At 36.9% G+C, this 22,147-nt stretch overlaps 1 protein-coding gene across 1 annotated transcript; it reads right to left on the bottom strand.

Annotated features, from left to right (window-relative positions):
- Positions 1–7,317: 7,317 nt before the first annotated feature.
- Positions 7,318–8,028, bottom strand: LOC130736273 (uncharacterized). Its single transcript, XM_057588113.1, has one exon. The coding sequence runs from the start codon at positions 8,026–8,028 to the stop codon at positions 7,318–7,320; it is 711 nt and encodes a 236-aa protein (XP_057444096.1).
- Between the last annotated feature and the right edge of the window lie 14,119 nt (positions 8,029–22,147).

Genomic DNA, 22,147 nt, shown 5'->3' with positions numbered 1-22,147 from the left:
AGCAACAGCTTCAGCGACTAAAACAGCAACAGCAACAGCTTCAGCAACAGAAAACCAAAAACAGCAAACAAGTTCAGCGACATTAACAGCAACAGCAAACGACTACAGCAACAGTAACAGCATCAGCAACAGAAACAGCAACAGCTTCAGCGACATTAACAGCAACAGCAAACAGCTACAGCAACAGTAACAACATCAGCAACCAGCTTCAACGACATCAACAGCTCAACAGCAACAGTCAGCAAGAACAGCAACGTCAGCAGCAACAACAACACCACTTCCAGCAACAGCACCAGCAGTAAAATCAGCAACCAAAACAGCAAGGAACAAAGTAGAACCAGCAAATTTAAAACCGGCAACAGGGACTCCAGGTAGTGGTGAGAAGACACCAAGTTTGTTAGCTCCTTTCCTGCAAACAAAAGCAACAACAATACCAAACCAAAAACTAATAGCCACCCTCCCATGAGACTAAACCTCAAAAAATAACCAAATCGGCTCCTCACAAAAGCAACCTTGTTAAGCCAACTCATCCGCCTCTGCATTCCCTTCTCTCAAAATATGATTTACCCCATTACACACCACCAGCGACATCAAATAATCAATCATATTCAACTCATTTGTGAGCTTCCATGGTCTATTTTTTTCCCCTTTGACCCAACCAACTGCTAAAGTGGAATCGCTCTCAACCTCCACAGAAACAAGCAAGTGTTGTTGGCAAAAAAGCAACGCATACAGAATGGCCAGAACCTCTGCCTCATCTGCTCTCTGGACGTCTACTTTTCTGGAGAATTTACCTATCACATTCCCCGCACTATTCCTCAAGATCCCACCAACACCACCACAACCAGATTGAAAGGATCCATCCACATTGAATTTTAAAATAATGCCTTGTGGGGGTTTCCAAGGAACAACCAAGCGGGCACTCACCTTTTCAACAACAGCAATTTTGGTGAATCCTCTTGCAAACTGATCGACCCCATAGGGACACTCCGTCCACCACGCCTTTACCCAAGAGAATAACATGAACAAATGAGACTCCCAAGCTTCTTCTGCAATATACATTTTGTCATTCAAAATAACATCATTGTGAGCCAACCACACCACCCAGCATATCGCATATGGGATCCAATCCCAAAGGATTTTTGAAGTGCTTGGACGTAATGAGCCTCATTCTGCCAAACACACCTGAAAAGAACCTGGCATCGTCCAACAGACACCTTCTCTATACATTACACTCCCAACCAACCCGTTTTCACTCCATATTGCACACATCTGCCAAAGGTTTGGATAATTTTCTCTGGTCTACCATATCTAAATTCAAAGAGACTAAATCCACATGCAGGTCATATTTTTTACAAATCACCTCCCTCCACAACGCCTCTTTCTCCCTTCCAAACCGCCAAACCCACTTTAATAACATTGCCTTATTTTTCCACTCAAGAAAACCTACCCCCAGACCCCCATACCTATTCCCCTTGCATAAATCCTCCCATGCCACCCACATTATTTTTTTATCACCCGACACACCTCCCCACAAGAAACGCCTCATAATCTGCTCTATGCGCAAAATAATACCCTTTGGGGCTCGATAAAGTGCCATATAATATAAAGGAACAGCATTCAAAACAGACTTTATGAGGACCAACCTCCCACTTAATGATAAAAAGCGTGAACTCGAAGTACCTAGCTTGGCCGAGAGTCTCTCTAAAGCCGGAGTCCAGAACGAAAGCCTCCTTGGATTGCCTCCAAGTGGGGAATCAAGATATATGAATGGTAAAGTTCCTACTGTAAAATTCCACCACGTTGCTGCCCCTTGTACCATAGCTTCAGGCGCATTCACCCCATAAACTGCAGATTTACTAAAGTTAACTTTTAATCCTGAGCAAAACAAGAAAGTTTCTACCACTAAGGCCATAACCTGATACTGATTCTGATCACAGTCAGTGAATAGCAAAGAGTCATCAGCAAATTGTAAGTGATTAAGACGGAGCCTCGAAGCCACTTCCACCCCACATGGTGAATTTCCTTGTAGCAACTGATTCAGCATGCATGACATCCCGCTCGCCACAATATTAAAAAGAAGGGGTGATAGTAGGTCACCCTGCCGTAAACCTTTTTCAATTGTAAAGAAATCAGAAGGCGATCCGTTTACCAAGACCGCCAAAGAAGTAGAAGAAATGCAGCTTTGCATCCAACCAATCCACCGTCCACCAAAACCCATCTCTTGCAATAGTTCCAACAAAAAACCCCATTCAACACTGTCATAAGCCTTTGAAAAATCTATTTTGAATAGCAAACCTCCCTGAGGCCTTGAAATCATGGAATGGACAATTTCATTGGCAATCAACGAGCAATCAGCAATCTGGCGACCTGCTGTGAAAGTAAACTGATTCCGAGTCAGCAGGCGAGGCAGCACTAAACTCAACCTAACTGATAGCACCTTTGACAACAACTTATACACACTTCCAATCAAGCTAATTGGCCTGTAGTCTGAAATCTCTTCTTGTTGTCCGCCTTTGGGAATGAGAGCAATAAAAGTAGAGTTCAAGCCCTTCGACATACGTCCTGTGTGATAGAAATCATTGAAAAAAGTAAGCAAATCATCCTTAATTAAATTCCAGAATTTTTTAAAAAAATCCATGCTAAAGCCATCAGGTCCTGGTGCTCTGTTGCCATCAAAATTCTTAACCACTTCCCATATTTCCTCAAGTGAAAAAGCTGCTTCCAAAAAGTGATTATTTGCATCTGACACCTTCTGCAAGTCCTCATTCTGAAACCACGGCCTGGACACATCTGCCACCCTAAAAAAATTCTGAAAATGATCCCGCATTGCTTCTTTAATATCCACCGGAGACGTTAGCAATCTGCCTCAATACCGTAACTGAGTAATATTTTTCTTAACAGTACGAACCTTGCAACTACGATGGAAAAACTTAGTGTTCCTATCTCCTTCCTTCAACCAACGCACCCTGGATTTCTGACGCCATACTCTTTCCTCCTCACGATAAGCTCTCCATAAATCCTCCAGAACATCCCTCCGCTCCTTTGTCAAAGCCTCTGACCCCCCCTGATTTTCCAGGGCCCCCATTACCTCTTGTAGTCTACTCTCTAAAGATACAATTTTGTCAACACCCCAAGCCCCTCTCCCCCTGCGCCACTCTCTGATCTTCCCCCTCAACCCCTTTAATTTCTGTTGCAAGACATACCCAGACCATCCTTGATACGCTGCAGACCTCCACCAAGTCTCTACCAAATCATTGAAACCATCCTCCTCCACCCAATGATTAAAATAATAGAATGGTTTAGGACCAGCATCAGGCATCCCAAACGACAGGCCCACTGCTCTGTGGTCTGAAACATTCCAGTCAAAAACAGTCTGAGAGATATTATTGAAAAATAGGAGCACATCATTAGACACTAGCCAACGATCTAAGCGACTCCATAACCCATCATTACGACTTGAAAACCAAGTATATTTTCCATTGAGCAATGGCAAGTCAGTTAAGTGACACTCCTGCACAAACTGCTGAAAAACAACATCACCGACATCTAGAACTCCCCCAGAGGATCTTTCAGACCCTAACAGAACCGCATTGAAATCACCACCAAGGACCGTCATACCAACATGATTCAGCATCTGAACTTTTAAAGCTTCAAAAAATAAACGACGCTCCAGTAGAGTGTGTGGACCATAAACATTTCCTACCAGCACAGATTGATCAATATTTGGTATTTGCAATGTCAAAAAAATAAAACTTACATCCTTCATTACCGACAGAACACGGATGCTGCTTTCCTTCCATAGACACATAAGACCACCTGCTGCCCCTTCAGAAAAGACCTCCACATGACTCATGCTCAGACCTACGCTGTCGCTGCTCAGTTAACTTAGTTTCTTGGAGAAAAAGAAGTTCAGGTTTCATCTGCAAAATAACTTTTTTTACTGCCTCCCTCTTCGTATTTTCTACTAGCCCACGCACATTCCAAGTGAGCCAGGGCCCCGACATGTCAGTTAAGATGAGGATGGTTCTCACGAATTTGAGCTTCCAACCCTCTTAGCATCAAAGCTTCCGACCCGCGTGGTTTTAGACCCAACTGCTTACCAATCAACCATGCTCTCTGCGCCCTTGTCGTCACACCGTCCTCCCTCGTCACTGGCTCCAAAAAATCCACCGGCAGTGCTTTGGGTTTGTTTTTGCTTCCTTTTGGACGCCCCCGCTTCGAGCTACTGTTAGGTGATTTCGTTTTTGGGATTACCTGATCACCGTTGCCTGCCGGAGATATTATTATTAAACATAATAAGAAAATTACATTTCATATATGATTTAAGTAAATTGTTTTTTTTTTTTTGAAAGATCAAATCTCATTAAAAAAGACTTCAGAATACAAGTCAGATAAAGGGCACACTATGGCTTACAAACAAGCCCAAAGCAAATTGCCAGATACAACGGATCCAAAATAGAAATAAATCCACCAATAACATAACACACGAGAAATAATAGTATATAGTGCAGTGCCTCAAGCTGTCATTAGAATAAATACTGTGTTATCCAAGCTCAAATGCTCCTTCTTCTAACAACACCCAAATTGGAATATCACTTTCGCAACCCTTGTTTGCTAGTAAATCGGCATCAGTGTTTCCTTCTCTATATGTGTGCCTAATTTTCAAGCAATTTACTTCTCTCATGAGAAGATCAATTTTATTTAACTCATTCCTCAGCTTCCAAGGTCTCTTATCTTTAGTTATTACCCAGCCTATTGCCATAGTGGAATCACTTTCAAGAATAACATTCCTAAACAGGAACTGTTGACAAAATATTAGCCCTTGCAATATTGCCTTAACTTCAGCTTCAAAAGCCCATCCAAAGCCAATTCCAAGTGCAAAGTAACCCAGAAATTTCCCATTTGAGTCCCTAATGACCCCTCCGACTCCACTATTTCCAGGATTACCTTTTGAGGCCCCGTCGACATTACATTTTAATATCCCTATATCCGGTGGCAGCCAGGAAACCTGTCTGGGCACAGCGTGAGAGCTAGGGAGTTTAATGCTTCCCAAATTCCTTGACATATGTAGAGTGTCATATGGGCAACTTGGCCAAGAGTTCTTGATCCACCACGCCAAACGAAGTTTGTACATCTCTTCTACCCCTTGCATCTGCACATTGCTGCCCCTGAAGGTGATGTTGTTCCTCTCAAGCCATAAAGACCACATAATGGAGTATGGGATGATCTTCCAAATTGTATTATCGGTAACAAGACTCAAATTGTTCCACTCTTCATGAATTGCCACCAAAGAATTTGGGCATGACCAAGAAATTCCCTCTCCGCCAATTACCTTGTACCATAGAACACTAACCTGTGGGCATACCACGAAAAGATGATCTGCAGACTCATAACCCACACTGCAGAAGCAACAGAGCCTTTGCTCATCTGTGATTATCCCTCGCCTCCACAAATTCATTTTGGTGGCCAGCTTGTTGTGGCAAGCTTGCCAGAATAGCAAGCTGACTTTTGGTGGAATTAGTTTCTCAATCTGATCAGGAACCACGAAACCAGCTTCTTCCTGAATATTTTCATCAACCCACTGGCATAAACCTCTCACTGTAAAGAATCCATTTCCGCTTCCACACCAAATCAAGTGATCTCTGGAATTCACTGCCGGAATCACAGAATTAATCAATGTTGTAAATTCAGCATTGATGCCCAATTCCCATCCAAGAAAATTCCTTTTGAAAGGGATGTCCCAATGCCATTTGTCTCTTACAAATAAACCAACATCCGCTATATATGCAGATTTGTTAGTGCATATAGCAAAGACTCGGGGAAATTGTAGAGACAAAGGTTTGTTTCCTAACCAAGGGTCAATCCAAAATCTGATGCATTGCCCATCACCAATTCCACACAGCAGTTGTTCTCTAAAGCCCAAAGCAATCAGTGAATCCTCCTTCAGAACAGCTCATATATCTTTAATGATTGCAGAAAGATCTCCTCCCTCTGCCATAACTGAGTGCATTAAGAGCCTTCTGCTATCCCACTGGTATTTCCCAACAATTACCCTCCGCCATAGACTATTAACTTCTGTGCCATATCTCCAAGCCCATTTCAGCAGAAGGGCCTTATTTTTCCATGCTAAATGACCCAAACCGAGTCCTCCTTTAGTCGAGGCTTTGCAAATCATATCCCCGGGAAACCAAGCCGTTTTCTTCCCTGTATCATCACCGCCCCATAAAAAGGATCTGTAGATTTTCTCCACTTCCAAAATAATTCCCTTTGGTGCTTTAAAGAGACTCATCCAATAAACTGAGATTGAATTTAGTGCTGCCTTCATTATAGTCAATCTCCCACTCAGCGATATGTATTTCGAATTGTAGGATCGTCCCTTTTTCCTCATTTTATGGATCATAGGCTCCCAGAAAGAAATTCTCCTTGGGTTGCCTCCTAATGGAGATCCAAGATAAGAAATAGGCAAAGACCCCACATGCCACCCATATATCCGAGCCACTCGTGATACCTCTGTAGGATCGACATTACACCCAATGATCTCTAATTTCGCCATATTTAGCCGCAGGCCAGATGCGAAAAGAAACGCAAATAAGGCATGACACAGAAGCTCAATTTGGTGATCATCTTGTTCGTAGAAAAGCAATGTATCATCTGCAAATTGCAGATGATTCAAAGGCTCGGCATTACCCATTCTTACTCCACTAAAAAGGTTAAGGCCAGAGTTACCCACCAATTGATTAAGTAAGCATGATAGGCCATTAGCACAGATATTAAAGAGCAGAGGGGATAGGGGATCCCCCTGTCTCAACCCCTTTTCAATATCAAAGAACATGGAAGGGGAACCATTTACCAAGATAGCCAAAGAAGCAGTTGTTACACATGATTTGATCCACATAATCCACTTGTCACCAAAGTTCATCTCATCTAGTAATTGCATAAGGAAATTCCACTCTATAGAATCATAAGCTTTGGCAAAATCCAACTTGATGAGATAACCCCCTCTCAATTCTTATTCAAATAATCCACCACCTCCGAAGCAATTAAAATGCAATATGTTATTTGCCGTCCAGGAGTGAAAGCAAATTGATTTTCTGAAATGATCTTTGGCATAATCCTTTGTAACCGGGCAGCTAGAACCTTGGATATCAGTTTATAAACGCTCCCTATTAAGCTTATGGGTCTGAAGTCGGTTACTTCCATAGGGCAAGGTTTTTTTGGTATCAAAGAGATGAAGGCAGCGTTGAGGCCTCGCACTAGTTTACCATTTTCATGAAATTCCTTAAAGAATTGTAAGATATCACCCTTGATCGTTGGTCAAAAATGTTTGAAGAAATTGAAATTGAAGCCGTCGGGGCCTTGCGCCTTATTGCCATCACAGTTTTTTAAGACATCCCATATCTCCGCCTCTGAAAATGTATCGTCCAAAAACCTTTTGTCCGCCATAGACAGTTTAACCAGATTTGTGCATTTAAGCTTTGGTCTGAGCAACTCTTCACGAGTGAAGAAGGATTGGAATTGAGCCCTTATTGATTCTTTGATTGTTGCTGGGTCATTTAATTCTGTATCCCCCACTCTAAGCCTACATATCTGATTCTTTGCTCTCCTTCTCTTACTAACGAAATGGAAGAATGACGTATTTTTATCGCCCTTCTTCAGCCATCTTAATCTTGATTTCTGCCTCCATTTGGACTCCTCAATCCTGTAACCTTCCCACAACCCACTCAATATTTGGCTCCTCTTTCCCCGTAACTCATCCGACATGCCCTCAGACTCCAAGCTTTCCATTACTGACTGAAGTTCACTCTCTAGCAGTTTGATCTTCTCCTCAGTGTCTGATCTTGTGTAACCCCGCCAACCTTTAATTTTGCCTTTCAAATCTTTGAATTTTCTTTGCAACACATATCCTGACCAGCCCTGTACAGCGCAAGAACTCCACCAGTCCTTAACCAATCTGTCGAATTCTTTATCCACCAGCCAGCTGTTGTAGAATAAAAAGGGTTTGGGTCCTGAATTGTAATGTCCCATGGCTAAGATGAGTGCTCTGTGGTCTGAAAGTCCCCAGTTCTCCACACGCTGTGTTACTTCTTCTAGAGACCCCAAGCTTCCTCGTTCAATAACCATCTGTCAATTCTGCTCCAAACCCCACCATTCCTCAGACTGAACCAGGTGAAGTCTGAATTTTGCAATGGCAGATCTATCAAATTCCATTCATTAACAAAATTGGAAAAGGATGCTTCAGTTCCACCCATCCTTCCACTCCTTTCTTCAGCATTTAAGGTTGCATTGTAGTCTCCTCCAAGTACCCATCCACAGTTCCAATTCTGTAGCACAGACCCTAATTCAGTGAACATTGTGTTTCGATCCACCTCATTGTTTGCCCCATAGATATTCCCAATTACGAGATTAGCGTTCAAATTGTTGTCCTTCATCACTGTAAGCAAATACTTGTCACCCTTGTGGACTTGAATTAGGGAAAAAGCAGAAGCCTTCCACATTGTTAACAAGCCTCCCGCAGAGCCTCTGGCATGAACCACAACACACTCATAGTTTAGGGACTTGGCGAAATTAAGCGCGAATTTCTCTTTCTGTACCTCAAGTTTTGTTTCTTGGATCAAGACTAATTCCGATTGTGCCTTTCTCACAAGCTCCTTGACTCCCCTCCGTTTTTCCGCACTACCCAACCCTCTAACATTCCACGACAGCCAGCTTCTCTCCATTTTCTGACTCAGCAAGTGAAAGAAAACCTCCTAGATCGCTTTCCAGAGATGAAATTCCTTTGTCATCAGGGCCATCATATTCAAGACCCTGAACTTTACCAAGTAGCCATACCTTGGAACTCCTTGTCAGATATTTTCCAGAGGGTCCCCTCGCAATTTGGCTTTGCTCTACCGCGACACAACGATTCTCCCCAGTACCTTGAGCCTTGGATTTTTTTGCCTCGCCTCTTTGGAGTTAACGACGCATCTACACCCTTCCTCGCGCCCTGACTCTCAGTTTCTCTTATTTTCCTGGGTCTGCCTCTTTTCTTCCTAGGAGATAAGGTATTTACCTCCTCAACGCAGTCCTCAGTGAGAAGAGATAGATAATGGGATTCAAGATCAGATTGGTTAATGTTGTAATCTAACCCAATCGGTAGAGGCCCAATGAAATTTTTTTTTGTAACCAATTTTTGGGCCCACACCCAAGTGAAGCTCCTTTGGTTCATAAAGTTCCCATCTCATATTATTATTGTTTGTAAGAATAGAAAGTTGACTATACTCCCAACCCACCAACTTATATTTGCCTGCTCCCTTGATACTAAGTTCGTATTTCTAATGACTTTATGAGTAAATATACATAAAAATTATGTGAGATTTCACGAGGTCTGTGGTATTTCATTTGTGTTGTGGAGCTGTTTTATTAAATAGTTATCTTTGTTAGTTTCTTAATTCCATCAGGTAAGAATCTCAACAAACAGTGTTTTTAGCATGTCAAATTTGTATAAACCAACGTATTGATTCATGCCTCAAACACAAGAGCAAATTTCACCGTAAAAACACTATAAATATTTATTCTGGAGATGCCCACAATTTTCTACTACTTATCCTTCTGAAACCTAAAAGCGCCTGTTGTTTGTATTTGCGTATAATTTTCAATTGATATGTTTTAATTTTAAACTACTATAATGCTACCTACGTGATATTTTATTCTATATGAAAAGTACCATTATACTTTTTTATACAATCATTATATTCTAAACTAATTGATTGATATTATTTTAATAGAAAAAATTTAATATAATTAATTTTAGTATTGTTTTCAAAATTTTAAGAGTGTATATTTATATATGTATATAACTATAATAATTGGATAGTAAGAAAAGTACGAGGAATAAAAAATATTAATACATATGTACTATAAAATTATGACCTAAATTTATCAGTGCTAACAAATTAGAGTTACGAGAATAATAATTCAGTATTTCTATAACTTAAGTGTATTTTTAATAATTCAAACAATAACTATATATTTATGTATTGTTACATATCTAAAACACAAAAGCATTACCCTTTATGCAACACGAGTATACATCTTCACAAACAAAATTCAGTTATACCTCACATATGCAAAACTTAAAGCTTTTGGCTTATTAACTTCTGTGTTTTTCAAAATCTTTATATTAGTTAATGAAGTGTATGCTTACAAAACACTAAAATTGAGTGTCTGAATTTGTGCTCTTTAAATATCTACATCTTTATTATGATTGTTCTTACATTCTTAGCATCTTAAATATTTTATAATTTAAAATATTAATCGATGTATCAAATACAATAAACAAATTCCCCGTGCAACACGCCAGTAAAAAACACTAGTAAATAGTCAATTCATTAAAATTTATTTAATTATTTTAAATTTCTTTATTAAAAAAAATAAAATAGCATTAATTTCATAAATCATTTAATGTCTTTTATGATTTTAAATAAGGAAATTAATATAATTAAATGGTTTATATAAGGAAATTGAAGGAAATAATTAATTAATTTCGAAAATATTTTTCTTAAATAAATTGTCAATGCATTAAAATTTATTTAATTATTTTAAATTTCCTTATTTAAAAAAAGAAAAATGCTAAAAGGCTAGAAGCCTCACTCGTCGATTACGCACGAGTCACGTGCTTGCTTATTCTAGTGAGTTCAAATTCACTTTCTTCACGATGTGGGACTTAAAGATTCAACATGTGGAGATCTACCCAACTCCATGACATCCACTTTCTTCCATGATTTCTTTATTTTTATTTTCTTCTTCAGCTTATGAACATCATCGTTTATCAATTTTGTTCTCCACGGTTTCATCTCAATTGGAATTTGCAAGTCTTATCTTCTTAAAACCTCCATCCTATAGTGTACTGGCTTACAAAATTGTTAGTGATGGCATCAATAACATGTTATGAGAAACCACAAATTCCAGATAGTGTAGTGGTAAAAGGAAGGAAAAATGCAGAAAAGAAAAAGGGAGAGGAGAAAGAGATATGGATCTCGGTGGAGTTTGATCTCACGAAATTGGAGTTCTGCGACGGCGGCGCAAGGACGGTGACAATTATGAGACACGAAATAGCAAGCCAGGGCTGAAACGGCGGTGCCGAGTTGGGACGATGGAGGTGTTCACAGTGCGGCTCGTCTGACGGCGGCTGGAGGGTGAACAATGCTTCGTGGTTGTGCGATGGGTCATGGGTCATGGGAGACCCCAGTGTGTAACCTCCACCACGTTAAGCAACAATGTATTGGTTATAGATGGTTTATGGATTTAAAAAATAATAAAATTAATGCGATAGCTCAAGATCGTGCCTCCTCGTGCGCTAGTATGTCGTACCAAATAGCGGTACTCTTAAAAAAAACGAAAATAGCATTTATTTCATAAAGCATTTAATGTCTTTTATGATTTTAAATAAGGAAATTAATATAATTAAGTGGTTTATCTAGGGAAATTGAAGAAAATAAATAATTAATTTTGAAAATATTTTCCTTAAATAAATAGTTAATGCGTTAAAATTTATTTAATTATTTTAAATTTCCTTATTAAAAAAAACGAAAATAGCATTTATTCCATAAAGCATTTAATGTCTTTTATGATTTTAAATAAGGAAATTAATATAATTAAGTGGTTTTTATAAGGAAATTAAAGGAAATAAATAATTAATTTCGAAAAATATTTTACTTAAATAAATAGTTAATGCATTAAAATTTATTTAATTATTTTAAATTTCCTTATTAAAAAAAAACAAAAATAGCATTTATTCCATAAAGCATTTAATGTCTTTTATGATTTTAAATAAGGAAATTAATATAATTAAGTGGTTTTTATAAGGAAATTAAAGGAAATAAATAATTAATTTCGAAAATATTTTTCCTCATATAAAACTTGGCTACCGAATTTAAAAAGTAATTAATTTTTTTATTACCTTTTTTATCATTTTAAAATTTGAAATTATTTTAAAACCAAGGAAAAGGGGATTCACATAATTAATTATTAAATTTTTTTTTTCATCCTAAAAATATAACTTATTTTAAAAGGGATTTTTAAAAAAAAAATCGTATAAAGCAATAATTTGACATGAATGATATTGATATTAGACTAACTTAAATTGGCTGTTAAAAACGGTTTTTATTTTTAAAAAGGTAAGGTAAAAAAGTGTTTTTGGTATTTGACTAAAGTTCTTTTTTATATATAATCTTGTTTGGATCCTGACCGCAAAAGGATGACAAAGAAAAGAAGCACCGTTGAGCATATATAAATATCTTATTATTATAAATGGCCGGTGAATGCACAATTGTCAAATATATCAAGCTTGATTCAGCCCACAAGACAAAGTGATGAAGGCAAGGAAAAAATTGTACGTGTAAAACAAAGGAAAAACAAAGTAAATCATGAGAACAATTCCAAAATGAAAAAGATAATAATTAATCTTGGGTTTTATTTGATAAATAAAGTAAATCATGATAACAATCCTCTCATGTAGATTGAGAAAAACAAAACAACGAAAAGATACCCAAGACAAAACAACAACTGATTAAATTTTGGAATGAATAACAACTGACTAAATATTTTCATACACCACCTTAACTTCAATAATTCTATTTGCTATTCTTTCAAACCTAAAACAAACTATGTCACCGCCTCTAATTTCCATTAATTTGTAGAATTTTCTGCAACCAGATGTAACACCCCATTTTCTGTTATTAGGTTATTTATTATTTTATTTTAATTAGTATTATGGTATATGGTAATTAAGTGATTTTGTTAGATAATTAAGTGATTATGTGATATAGATAAATAAGGTTTTAGGGTTTAGTGTGAGTAATTGAGAGTGGGGCCCATTGTATGACTATTTAAGGGTGAGGAGTGAAATAGAAAGAAAGAAAAGAAAAAAAATAAGGATTAGAAGAGAAGCAGAACAAGAAACACGTGAAAGCAGAGAAGGAGAGGAGAAAAGAGGAGAAAACTTAGAACTGATCTACAAGAGGTAAGGGTTTGAATTCATGTTTTATGAATTGGTATGATAGTGGATAATGATAGAAAGCAAGATTTAGGAACCCTAGGTTGCAAAAATTCCCAAATTGAAATAGTTAGGGTTTGGTTTTTAGATGATTTTGGGGGTAGATGATAGGCTTGCATGATGCGCAGAAATTTACGTTCTCTTGTACCCTTTTTCGTGCTATGTTAATGGCCGAATTTGAAGAAGTAGTCTTCATAAAAGTTGTAGGTTTTTCTGTTACGAAACTTTTGCCACTGGTTTCACGTCATTCCGACGTTTGTAGCTCGAGTTATGTGTATTTTAGTGAGTATAGGTTAAGCTGTCCAGTTTCTTACGAACTGCGGTTAGTGTACGATTTTTCCTGATTTTTGTACTTTGAATTGTGACTTGAAAATTTATAGAGGTTTACAAAACGTGTATACGGAACCATGATAAAAATATTAGATTTTTCTGAGTATATTTGATAATTTACATCTGTTTAATAGTTCATTAGATGTGTGGTGCGCGCACATGGCGAGTTGCGCAGGAAGATGTCGCAAGATGTCGCGACATGGCGAGTTGCGTAGGGAGATGTCGTGAGATGTCGCGACATGGAGAGTTGCGTAGGGAGATGTCGTGAGATGTCGCGACATGGCGAGTTGTGCAGTGAGATGTCGCGAGATGGCGAGCATGAGCATGTCGCGAGTTTTTGGGAAAATTTAGAGAGAAATCCAGTCTTTAGGAAATAGTTGCAGAACCTGTTATATATGAATTATATTTAATTTACATCTATTTTTAATAATCATTATATGATGTTGTTTCTGAATTGATGTTATGTTTGAGATGCTAAGTTGTTGTGATTGCAAGTTGTATAATTGATAACATGATATATGTGTTTTGTGCAACTGGTGATGAATATGCTAAAATAATTAGGACTTGGAGATGGTCTGAATATGCATATGTTAGTTGAGTTTTGCACAATACACTGCATAGTTGTCAAGAGGCAATGTTTGCTAGTTCTCGTGGAGGCTAGTGACTTGTCCCAAAACTGGAGTGGTTTTGAAGCCTAGAGCGAGGGCTTTATTGGTGGTTATCTGTCTGGAGTGGACGCGGTGATACCGCTAAGGATAACAACTTTGGTACCAAAGGCATTTGCACGGGTCTCACTTGAGTCATATGTGTTATGGTGATATTTTTGGAGAGATTTGATGTGGTGGTAATTAGAGACTATTATATATGTTCTAATTGAGCTATAATTTATGGAGTATTTGCCATAGCTGTGAACTTGATTAATTATGTTAAAATTACATAATTTATTATTTGTTAGTGAATGTGAGTAATTTATGTGGGGCATAGATAAGCTTTTACATTATTTATTATTATGCTTATCCATATGATATGAGTTCTCACCCTTCTGTTGGAATGATGTTCTATGCGACATCGCTCAGGTACCGTAGATAGTGGAGCTTCTCGCGAGGGTTAGTTGGAGGAGCTAGTCTTTCATTTACGGTTTAGTTAGGGGAGTCATGCTCTGTTATGTAACACCGGGAAACGTTTAGTTTTGTACCTTGATGTTAAGAGTTACCTATGAACTCTCTTTATGTTAAATTTTGGAGTTGAAATAAATCCGCTGTGCTATGCATATGATGTTGCGACATTAAAGTTGGAAAATTTATATATTTATTATGAGCATGACAGGTGTTTTGATTTATGTTTCTGGAGAATAAGTGTGACACCCTCTGTGTTATGCATTTTACTCTGATTTATGATATATTATTATGCGGGGTTTAGAGGGTGTTACATTAGTGGTATCAGAGCATGGTCGGTTAGTAGACTAGGTTTATCAGCATGTTTATTAACATGTTTAATTCCTTTTGTATTCGATATGTGTCTATGACACAATCGATATTGTTTTGGTCAGTAGGATAGAAGAAGTCCTACCCCGAGTTGTTCATTTAAGGTAATTTTCGAGGGCGAAAATTCTTAAGTGGGGGAGAGCTGTAACACCCCACTTTTCGTTATTAGGTTATTTATTATTTTATCTTAATTATTATTATGCTATATGGTAATTTGATGAATTATGTGATTATAATTTAAATCTCATGTGATATAGAATAAGATTTAGATAAATAAGTTTGTTAGGTTTTTGTGTGAGTAATTGAGAGTGGGGCCCATTAGTATGACTATTTAAGGGATATGAGTGAATTAGAAAGAGAGAAATCAGAATTTGAGAATTGGAGAAGTTAGCAGAGGAGAAGAAAAGAAGCGTGAAAGAGAGAAGGGGAGAAAAGAGAAGAAAAAACCTAGAATTTGATCTTCAAGAGGTAAGGGTTTGAATTTATCTTGTATAATTGTAGAATAACAGAGGTTGAGTTTAACATGAAGGAACCCTCATCTTTTTTGAAAATTCAGAACTGAGAGACTGTGTTGAGTGTTAACATGTGGTGAGAAAAATTGATTTTGAGCGAAATTGAGGTTCCGGGGAAAATTGGGTTCTATTATGTTTTGCCCGCAGATACCCTAACAGTCTGTGTTGTAGAGAGTATAACTCTCTCTACAGAATTCCAAATTGAGTGAAACCAATTTTGTATGAAAGCTAACTCATAGGGCTATGTTGGGTAATATTTTCATAATTTTTCGATTGCTGGTTCAATACCAGAATTATTTGCAAGTTTATTCTGTTTCTGCCCGCAGACACCCTAGCAGCCTGTGTTATAGAGAGCATAACTCTCTCTACAGAATTCCGAATTGAGTGAAACCAATTTTGTATGAAAACTAACTCATAGGGCTATATTGGGTAATATTATCATAATTTTTAGATTGCTGGTTCAATACCAGAATTATCTGCAAGTTCACTCTGTTTCTGCTCGCAGAACAGCCTGTGCTGTAGAGACCATAACTCTCTCTACAGAATTCCAAATTGGGTGAAACCAATTTTATAAGGCTATGTTTGGTAAAATTTTCATAATTTTTGGACTGCTCATTTAGTACCAGGATTATATGCAAGTTTGCTATGTTTCTGCTTATTTCTGAGATTGATTCTGAAACTGATTCTAGTAATTGATATGAGACATTTGATGATTTTGTGTTGCTATTTTGTCAGTGGAATAGTGAATGATTTGATAATTGTATTGAAGTGTTATTTTGTGCAATTTTGGTGTGATTTCCGTTATGGAATTTGGTGAGAAAATATGTTATATATTTGGGGCTGGAGTGGTCTCAAATTGCATGTTTTAATTTATGAGTTTTTGCACGAAATACACTTCATTTAGTCAAGAGGCAACGTGTCGGTTTTCATCGGAAAACTGAGGTTTGTCCCAGAACTGGCGTGGTTCTGGAAGTCTGGAGTGGACTTCATTGGTGGTTAACTGTCTGGAGTGGACGCGGTGATACCGCTAAGGTTAACAATTGGTACCACATGCATACATTAGAGTCTCACACACTAAGTTTCACGTTTTCAGTGGTTTTATGTGTTTGGTGATTTGTTGGTGAATTGTTTTGCTGTTGTGGTAAAGTCGAATTATTATTCTTCTTTAAGCTTATAATTTTTCGAAACATTAATAAGAATTGTGAAACTGTCTTGAGAGAAAATATTATAATCACTCAGATTTTAAAGTAAAGGTGAAGAGTTTATAAAGCAGGATCTGAATTGTTTACTTGCTCTTTGTTATGTTATATTTTATACAATGTAAGTTCTTACCCTTCTGTTGGAATGATGTTCTATGCGACATCGCTCAGGTACAGGAGGTAGAGATGTGGCTCATGAGGAGTAGCTTCGGAGAGTCTTAGCTTACGTTATTATTATTATTATTATAAAATAAGTGTCTTGCTTTGTAATGTAACACTGGTTAGATATGTTACGTTACTTTTACATTTATGTTGAGAGGATTTTATAATCTCTTCTTATGGAAGTTGTTGAATAATTTTCTAAATGATGGCGATGTCGTACTGTTGACGGCCGAAGTGCTTATGAAATTCAGTTCTGAGTATGATGAATTTTATTGGAATATCATGGAAGATAAACCTATTTAAATAAGTGATTTTATGCATCTTAGGATTATCTGACTGGTTTAGAAATTTCATTGGCAGGAATAATTCATTCTTTGAAAAGCATATGAACTTATAAATTTTCAAACACAATCAGTGTTAATTTTAATGAGTTTTCGTGAAGAAGTGTAATACTCCCTTGATATGTTTTTAAACTCTGATAAACGTTTTTAAATAAAACAATGGGAAAAAGGGGGTGTTACACCAGATCCTATACGCGCATCAGTAGGTTTTGACGAAAGCACGTTGCAGGGGATGTCATCTATCACACCAGTATGAAGTTGTACCGGAGATGTTCCAAAACTTAAAAAGAGTGGAACGATCTGAGAAGGTAATAGCTGAAAAAAATGGGAAAACAATTATGAAATTGTAAAAACCATAATAAAACACATTGAAGTTAAAAAAAATAAAGGAATACGAAAATTAAACTAACCAATTCGTATTGTGCACATTGACATGCTGTGAGGATCAGTATCGAACTGTGGATGTTTCCGTTCGTAAAAAACAACCACTTGAGATCCATATCTATTTTTCCAAAAATTTGGACGATCCCTAGTATCAGTGATCGGGACCAAAACCCGCAAGAAGTCAAGGCTATGTTCATGGGTAACCATAGAGAGGCCTCGATACTTGATCTGAGTAAAATCTTCTTTCCAAATTGAAACATAAAAAACGTTAACATTTTCAATTTTTTTGAAAAGAAACCAGCAATTTAGGGTATCAAAGTTGTATAGCCATCGTAGACCTATCCAACCGTTAGTCAAGCGGCATTCACCATTCCGATGGTGAAATTCAATTGTGCTATGAACACTCACGGGATCAATAATAATAATATATCCTTCAAGTATCGAGGCTAAAAACAATATTAGGGTTAATAAAACATGAATATTGAAGGATTGAGATTAGATTACAATAACACACACCAAAGACATCAAAAATTGTTTTGATTTGAGAAAAAGTAGATACCTTTGTAAAGTCATGAAGAACAACGAACGGAGATTTTGAAGCCAAGTAGGAAGGCTAAAAACAAAAAACGCACGAGATGGTGAAGGAGCAGTGTAGGTTTAGGAGAAATCCAAATAATGAAGAGATGAATGAAGAATAAGAGTCTTATATAAGCTTTTAAATAGAGAGGGGTGTAGGTTAAAGAGAAGGGTGTACATTAAGAGGAAATGAGGAATGATTGCCATGTAGGATTTTTAATGGAATTAGCCAATCATGAGATGCCACGTAGGCGATGATTGGACCTAGAAAAACCCCTGAATGTATATATTATGGATAAATAAAATTGTAATACACTTTAAGTACTTTATTTCTTTTAGTACTTTAATAATTTCTTAGGTGGACTGTTTTCTCTATCAATTATAAGTAAAAATCTCTGTGCACCTCATGGGTAAAACATAACATAAAATTGGCACTGGAGTTAAGGCATTTTATAAATCGTTGTGGTTAGGTTTTTGTGATTTCTTAACTTTGTTCATTTCTTAATTACGTATGAAAATTTCAGCACATATTGTGTTTAGTATGTCAATTTCTTTCTAAATTAATATATTAATAAATCAAACCAAATACAATAGCAACTTTGCAACACTTGAAAGCAACAATGTTCTGTGTAAACTTTATGATTTCAAAGCTACCTGGTGTCGGTGACAGTATTTCAGCTACGATACCCCGTGTAGATCGGATGAAGATTCCGAGGTTGACGACGTTCAGTGCTCGGGAATACAAAACCACAGACTGATATTGAAAGTTGGAGTTCTGATCATGCTTCTTCGAAACGTAGATCAAGCGGCTGGTCTGTGTAATGGGACCCGGTTGAGAGTCACTCACCTTACTCAGTATATAATTGTTGCAACTGTTTTATCAGGATTCAGGTTGGGTAAAACCAAGTACAGTTCAAGGATAAGCCTAACACCTTCTGACTCTGGACTTTCCTTCAAATTCTCTCGAAGGAAATTCCCGATGACTTTATGGTTCACAATGACTATAAACAAGAGTCAAGGATAGTCCCTTTCTCATGTCGGTTTGTACCTTCCGAGGCATGTGTTTACTCATGGACAAATGTATGTCACTCTCTCAAGGGTGAAATCTAGAAAATGACTGAAGGTGCTCATTGTGAATGAAAAAGAGGTAGTTTAAAAAACCACGCGCAATGTTGTCTACCAAGAAGTTTTTGAGAACATATGAGTGGAAACTAACGCGCATAATCACGTTCATTGTAGATTAACTCAACTACTATTTATTAGCCACCATTTAACCATCCCCTTATATATTTTTGCAGTATTTGAGATTTCGTAAACAAGGGTTTCAATTTAAGACTTTTTGACCACCTTGCTTAGCATTTCAGACTCTTATATTTCATCTATTGTTTAATATATTTAAAAAAACAACGTATTCAATGACGTATCAAATACGACAAACATATTCCCGGGTAAAAAAACACTAGTGTATATATATATATATATATATATATATATATATATATATATATATATATATATATATATGAAAAATGCTAACTTACTCCCACTTATTTTTTAGAAGGAGTAAGTTAACAATCAACACCTTTTCATTTAGACAAAATTGTCCCTCACTTTTATTCTTTTAAAAAAAGTTAACTGGTGGATTTGTTGTAATTTTGCTTGCAAAAACTTTTATTTAATTGAAAAATCAGAATTTTCTCTCTCCTCATTTACAACATTCTTACCCTTTCTCTCCTCTTTTCCTATGCTTTCTCACTCCTTTGACACCGTTCATGTGTACTTAGCAACTCTTTCTGACATAATTTTTTTTCCCCCAAAACCAAATCGACGAGGGTTCATTCAATCCAGCCTGAACTCGTTGAACTAGACCTTTCTCGATACATGAAAATGGCTTCTTGAGTTCAAACGATTTTTTTTCCTGAAATGGGTTTCTCCTTCTTCTCTCTCCCTCACCCTCTCTCATCCCTCTCTCCTTCCTTCTCTCTCTAAACCTCGCCATTGATTACCACCACCCTGTTCCTCAGAGAACAACGAGAGTCACCTTCTCAAGAAATCAAAATCAAAACCTTCGTTTCTGAATAAATTTGTGTTTTCTTGACTTTTACATTCACAGTCATTTCGGATCCGCTCTGGTTTATTGAAACAGTTCAGTGCATGTGTGTATTTTTCCTGAATGAGTTTATTGAAATAAACAAGGTTTTATTTGTAATCACTTAACAAGAGCAATTTTAGCAAATCTGCAGAGGTGGTACCGTGGTGGAGAACTTTGAGACATTGCGTGAATGGCAGAGGCTGTTTAAAGAAAGAGGGAGAAAGGGGAACAATATTATAAATGAGGAGAGAGAATATCTTCAGTTTTTAAATTAAGCAAAATTACAAGAAACCCACCGGTTAATTTTTTTTGAAGAATAAAAGTGAGGGACAATTTTGTCTAAATAAAAAGGTGTTCATTGCTAACTTACTCCTTCTAAAAAACAAGTGGGAGTAAGTTAGCATTCCCCTATAGATTTAGATAGATTTGGAATCTAAGTAAATGATGTTAATTATTAAATATGAATTAATTAATATTTTTGGTAAAAGAATAATCGGTAAATAAAATTTGGGTTATATTATAACTCTATTACTATTTTTTGAATAAAAATTATTTAAAATTAGAGTAAAAGTTAAAAAAAAAAAAACTAAAATTTAAAGTTTTGTATGGTCTCGCAATTGATTGACAGCCCTAGATCGCGAAATTTAGGTTTAAAAGCAAAGCAAAGCCTTATTGTTTTTTCAACCCAGGAAAACCTAACCCGATGGCTGGAGGAGGGAAGAAAATGAGAAATCTCAGAAAACCAAAAATAACTAGTCTAAAACTGAAGAAGCGTCTCTCGTTCTCTCGCTCGCTGAATCAAAAGATGCAAGGTCTCTCTCTCACTGCATCAGATTCTGCTGTATGTAATGTGTTTAATTGTGTCACATTTTTAACTTATTTATTTTTCTCTGAAATTAAATTAATTTTCTTGTGTTTGTTGCATCCAATTAGGCGCAGGAGATTAGCAGGTATGGTATTACCTGAGTTTTATTTGAATTAACTAAATGCTGCACTTGACGATTTGATAATCTGATTCCTACTCATTGCCAGCCGCGCTGACGTGGATGACCTAGCTTATTCATTCTACAGTCTTGTCTCCAAAAAGTAGTTCAGATAGATTCCCAATATCAAAATCGTTTTCATAATTTCTTGGCCAAATTTACTCGGAAAGGCTTGCAGAACTTGTTTTTGGAGAGGAGGAGGAGGAGGAGAAGGATGACTTTGAACCACTCCTGCAACCTCTGGACATGCCAGCTCATAATGGAAAAGAGGTGATTAATGCAGGAAGTTCCAAAGACTAAGTGGACTGAATACTAGTTCATATAGGCCTACTTCCTATTTTCTTTTTGGTCTCCAAAAATATGGTGTTTAAACTTTAGAGTAGTGATGTTTTAACAGATTACTGAACCTAGGTGTGTTTGCGGTCCAGTTTTGACGGAAAAATTCATTAGTAAACTATTAAGAGAAATGTAAAAGCATGACACTGCTTCCTGACGATCTATTAAACAACATATATGAACTATACTATATACCTTCTTCTCAACCTCCTTCTAAACCTTGAAATCTCTTTTGAGGTGTTTGTAGTGGAAGTTCATAAATGCATCCCTAGTTTTGTGTCCAAATGCATGCTCATTTGAATAGTTGGCTTCCATGTAGCATGTGTGATTGTTGTTTGGTATCAGAGGCACTCTAGTAGTCTAACATAATACAACTTAACTCCTTTTTATTTATTGTTCTGGCTTTGGTTGTGGCTGTTCTTGTTGTTGTGCTTATTCATTATTCCTGTTTTGATGAGGGATGATCCTATGGAGAGATGTTAGAGGTCCTAATGACATAATAACTTACCTTTACTTTTGTTAAATGGCATTTAGTAAGTCTATTCTTTATAGCATTTTCAAAAAAAAAAAAAGTCTATTCTTTATATGAAAGAGATAATAGAAGAGAAATGAAAACCGTGTTTAAGTTTGTTGGGATTTCTGGGTGTAGTGATGGTTGAGTTGGTATGGTGTTCACCTGAGTCTTGTTTGAGGCACTTTTGCAACCCTTCTG

This window comes from Lotus japonicus, chromosome 2 (assembly GCF_012489685.1).
Source record: "Lotus japonicus ecotype B-129 chromosome 2, LjGifu_v1.2".
Lineage (NCBI taxonomy): Eukaryota > Viridiplantae > Streptophyta > Magnoliopsida > Fabales > Fabaceae > Lotus > Lotus japonicus.
This window is presented reverse-complemented; position numbering and strand designations above follow the sequence as displayed.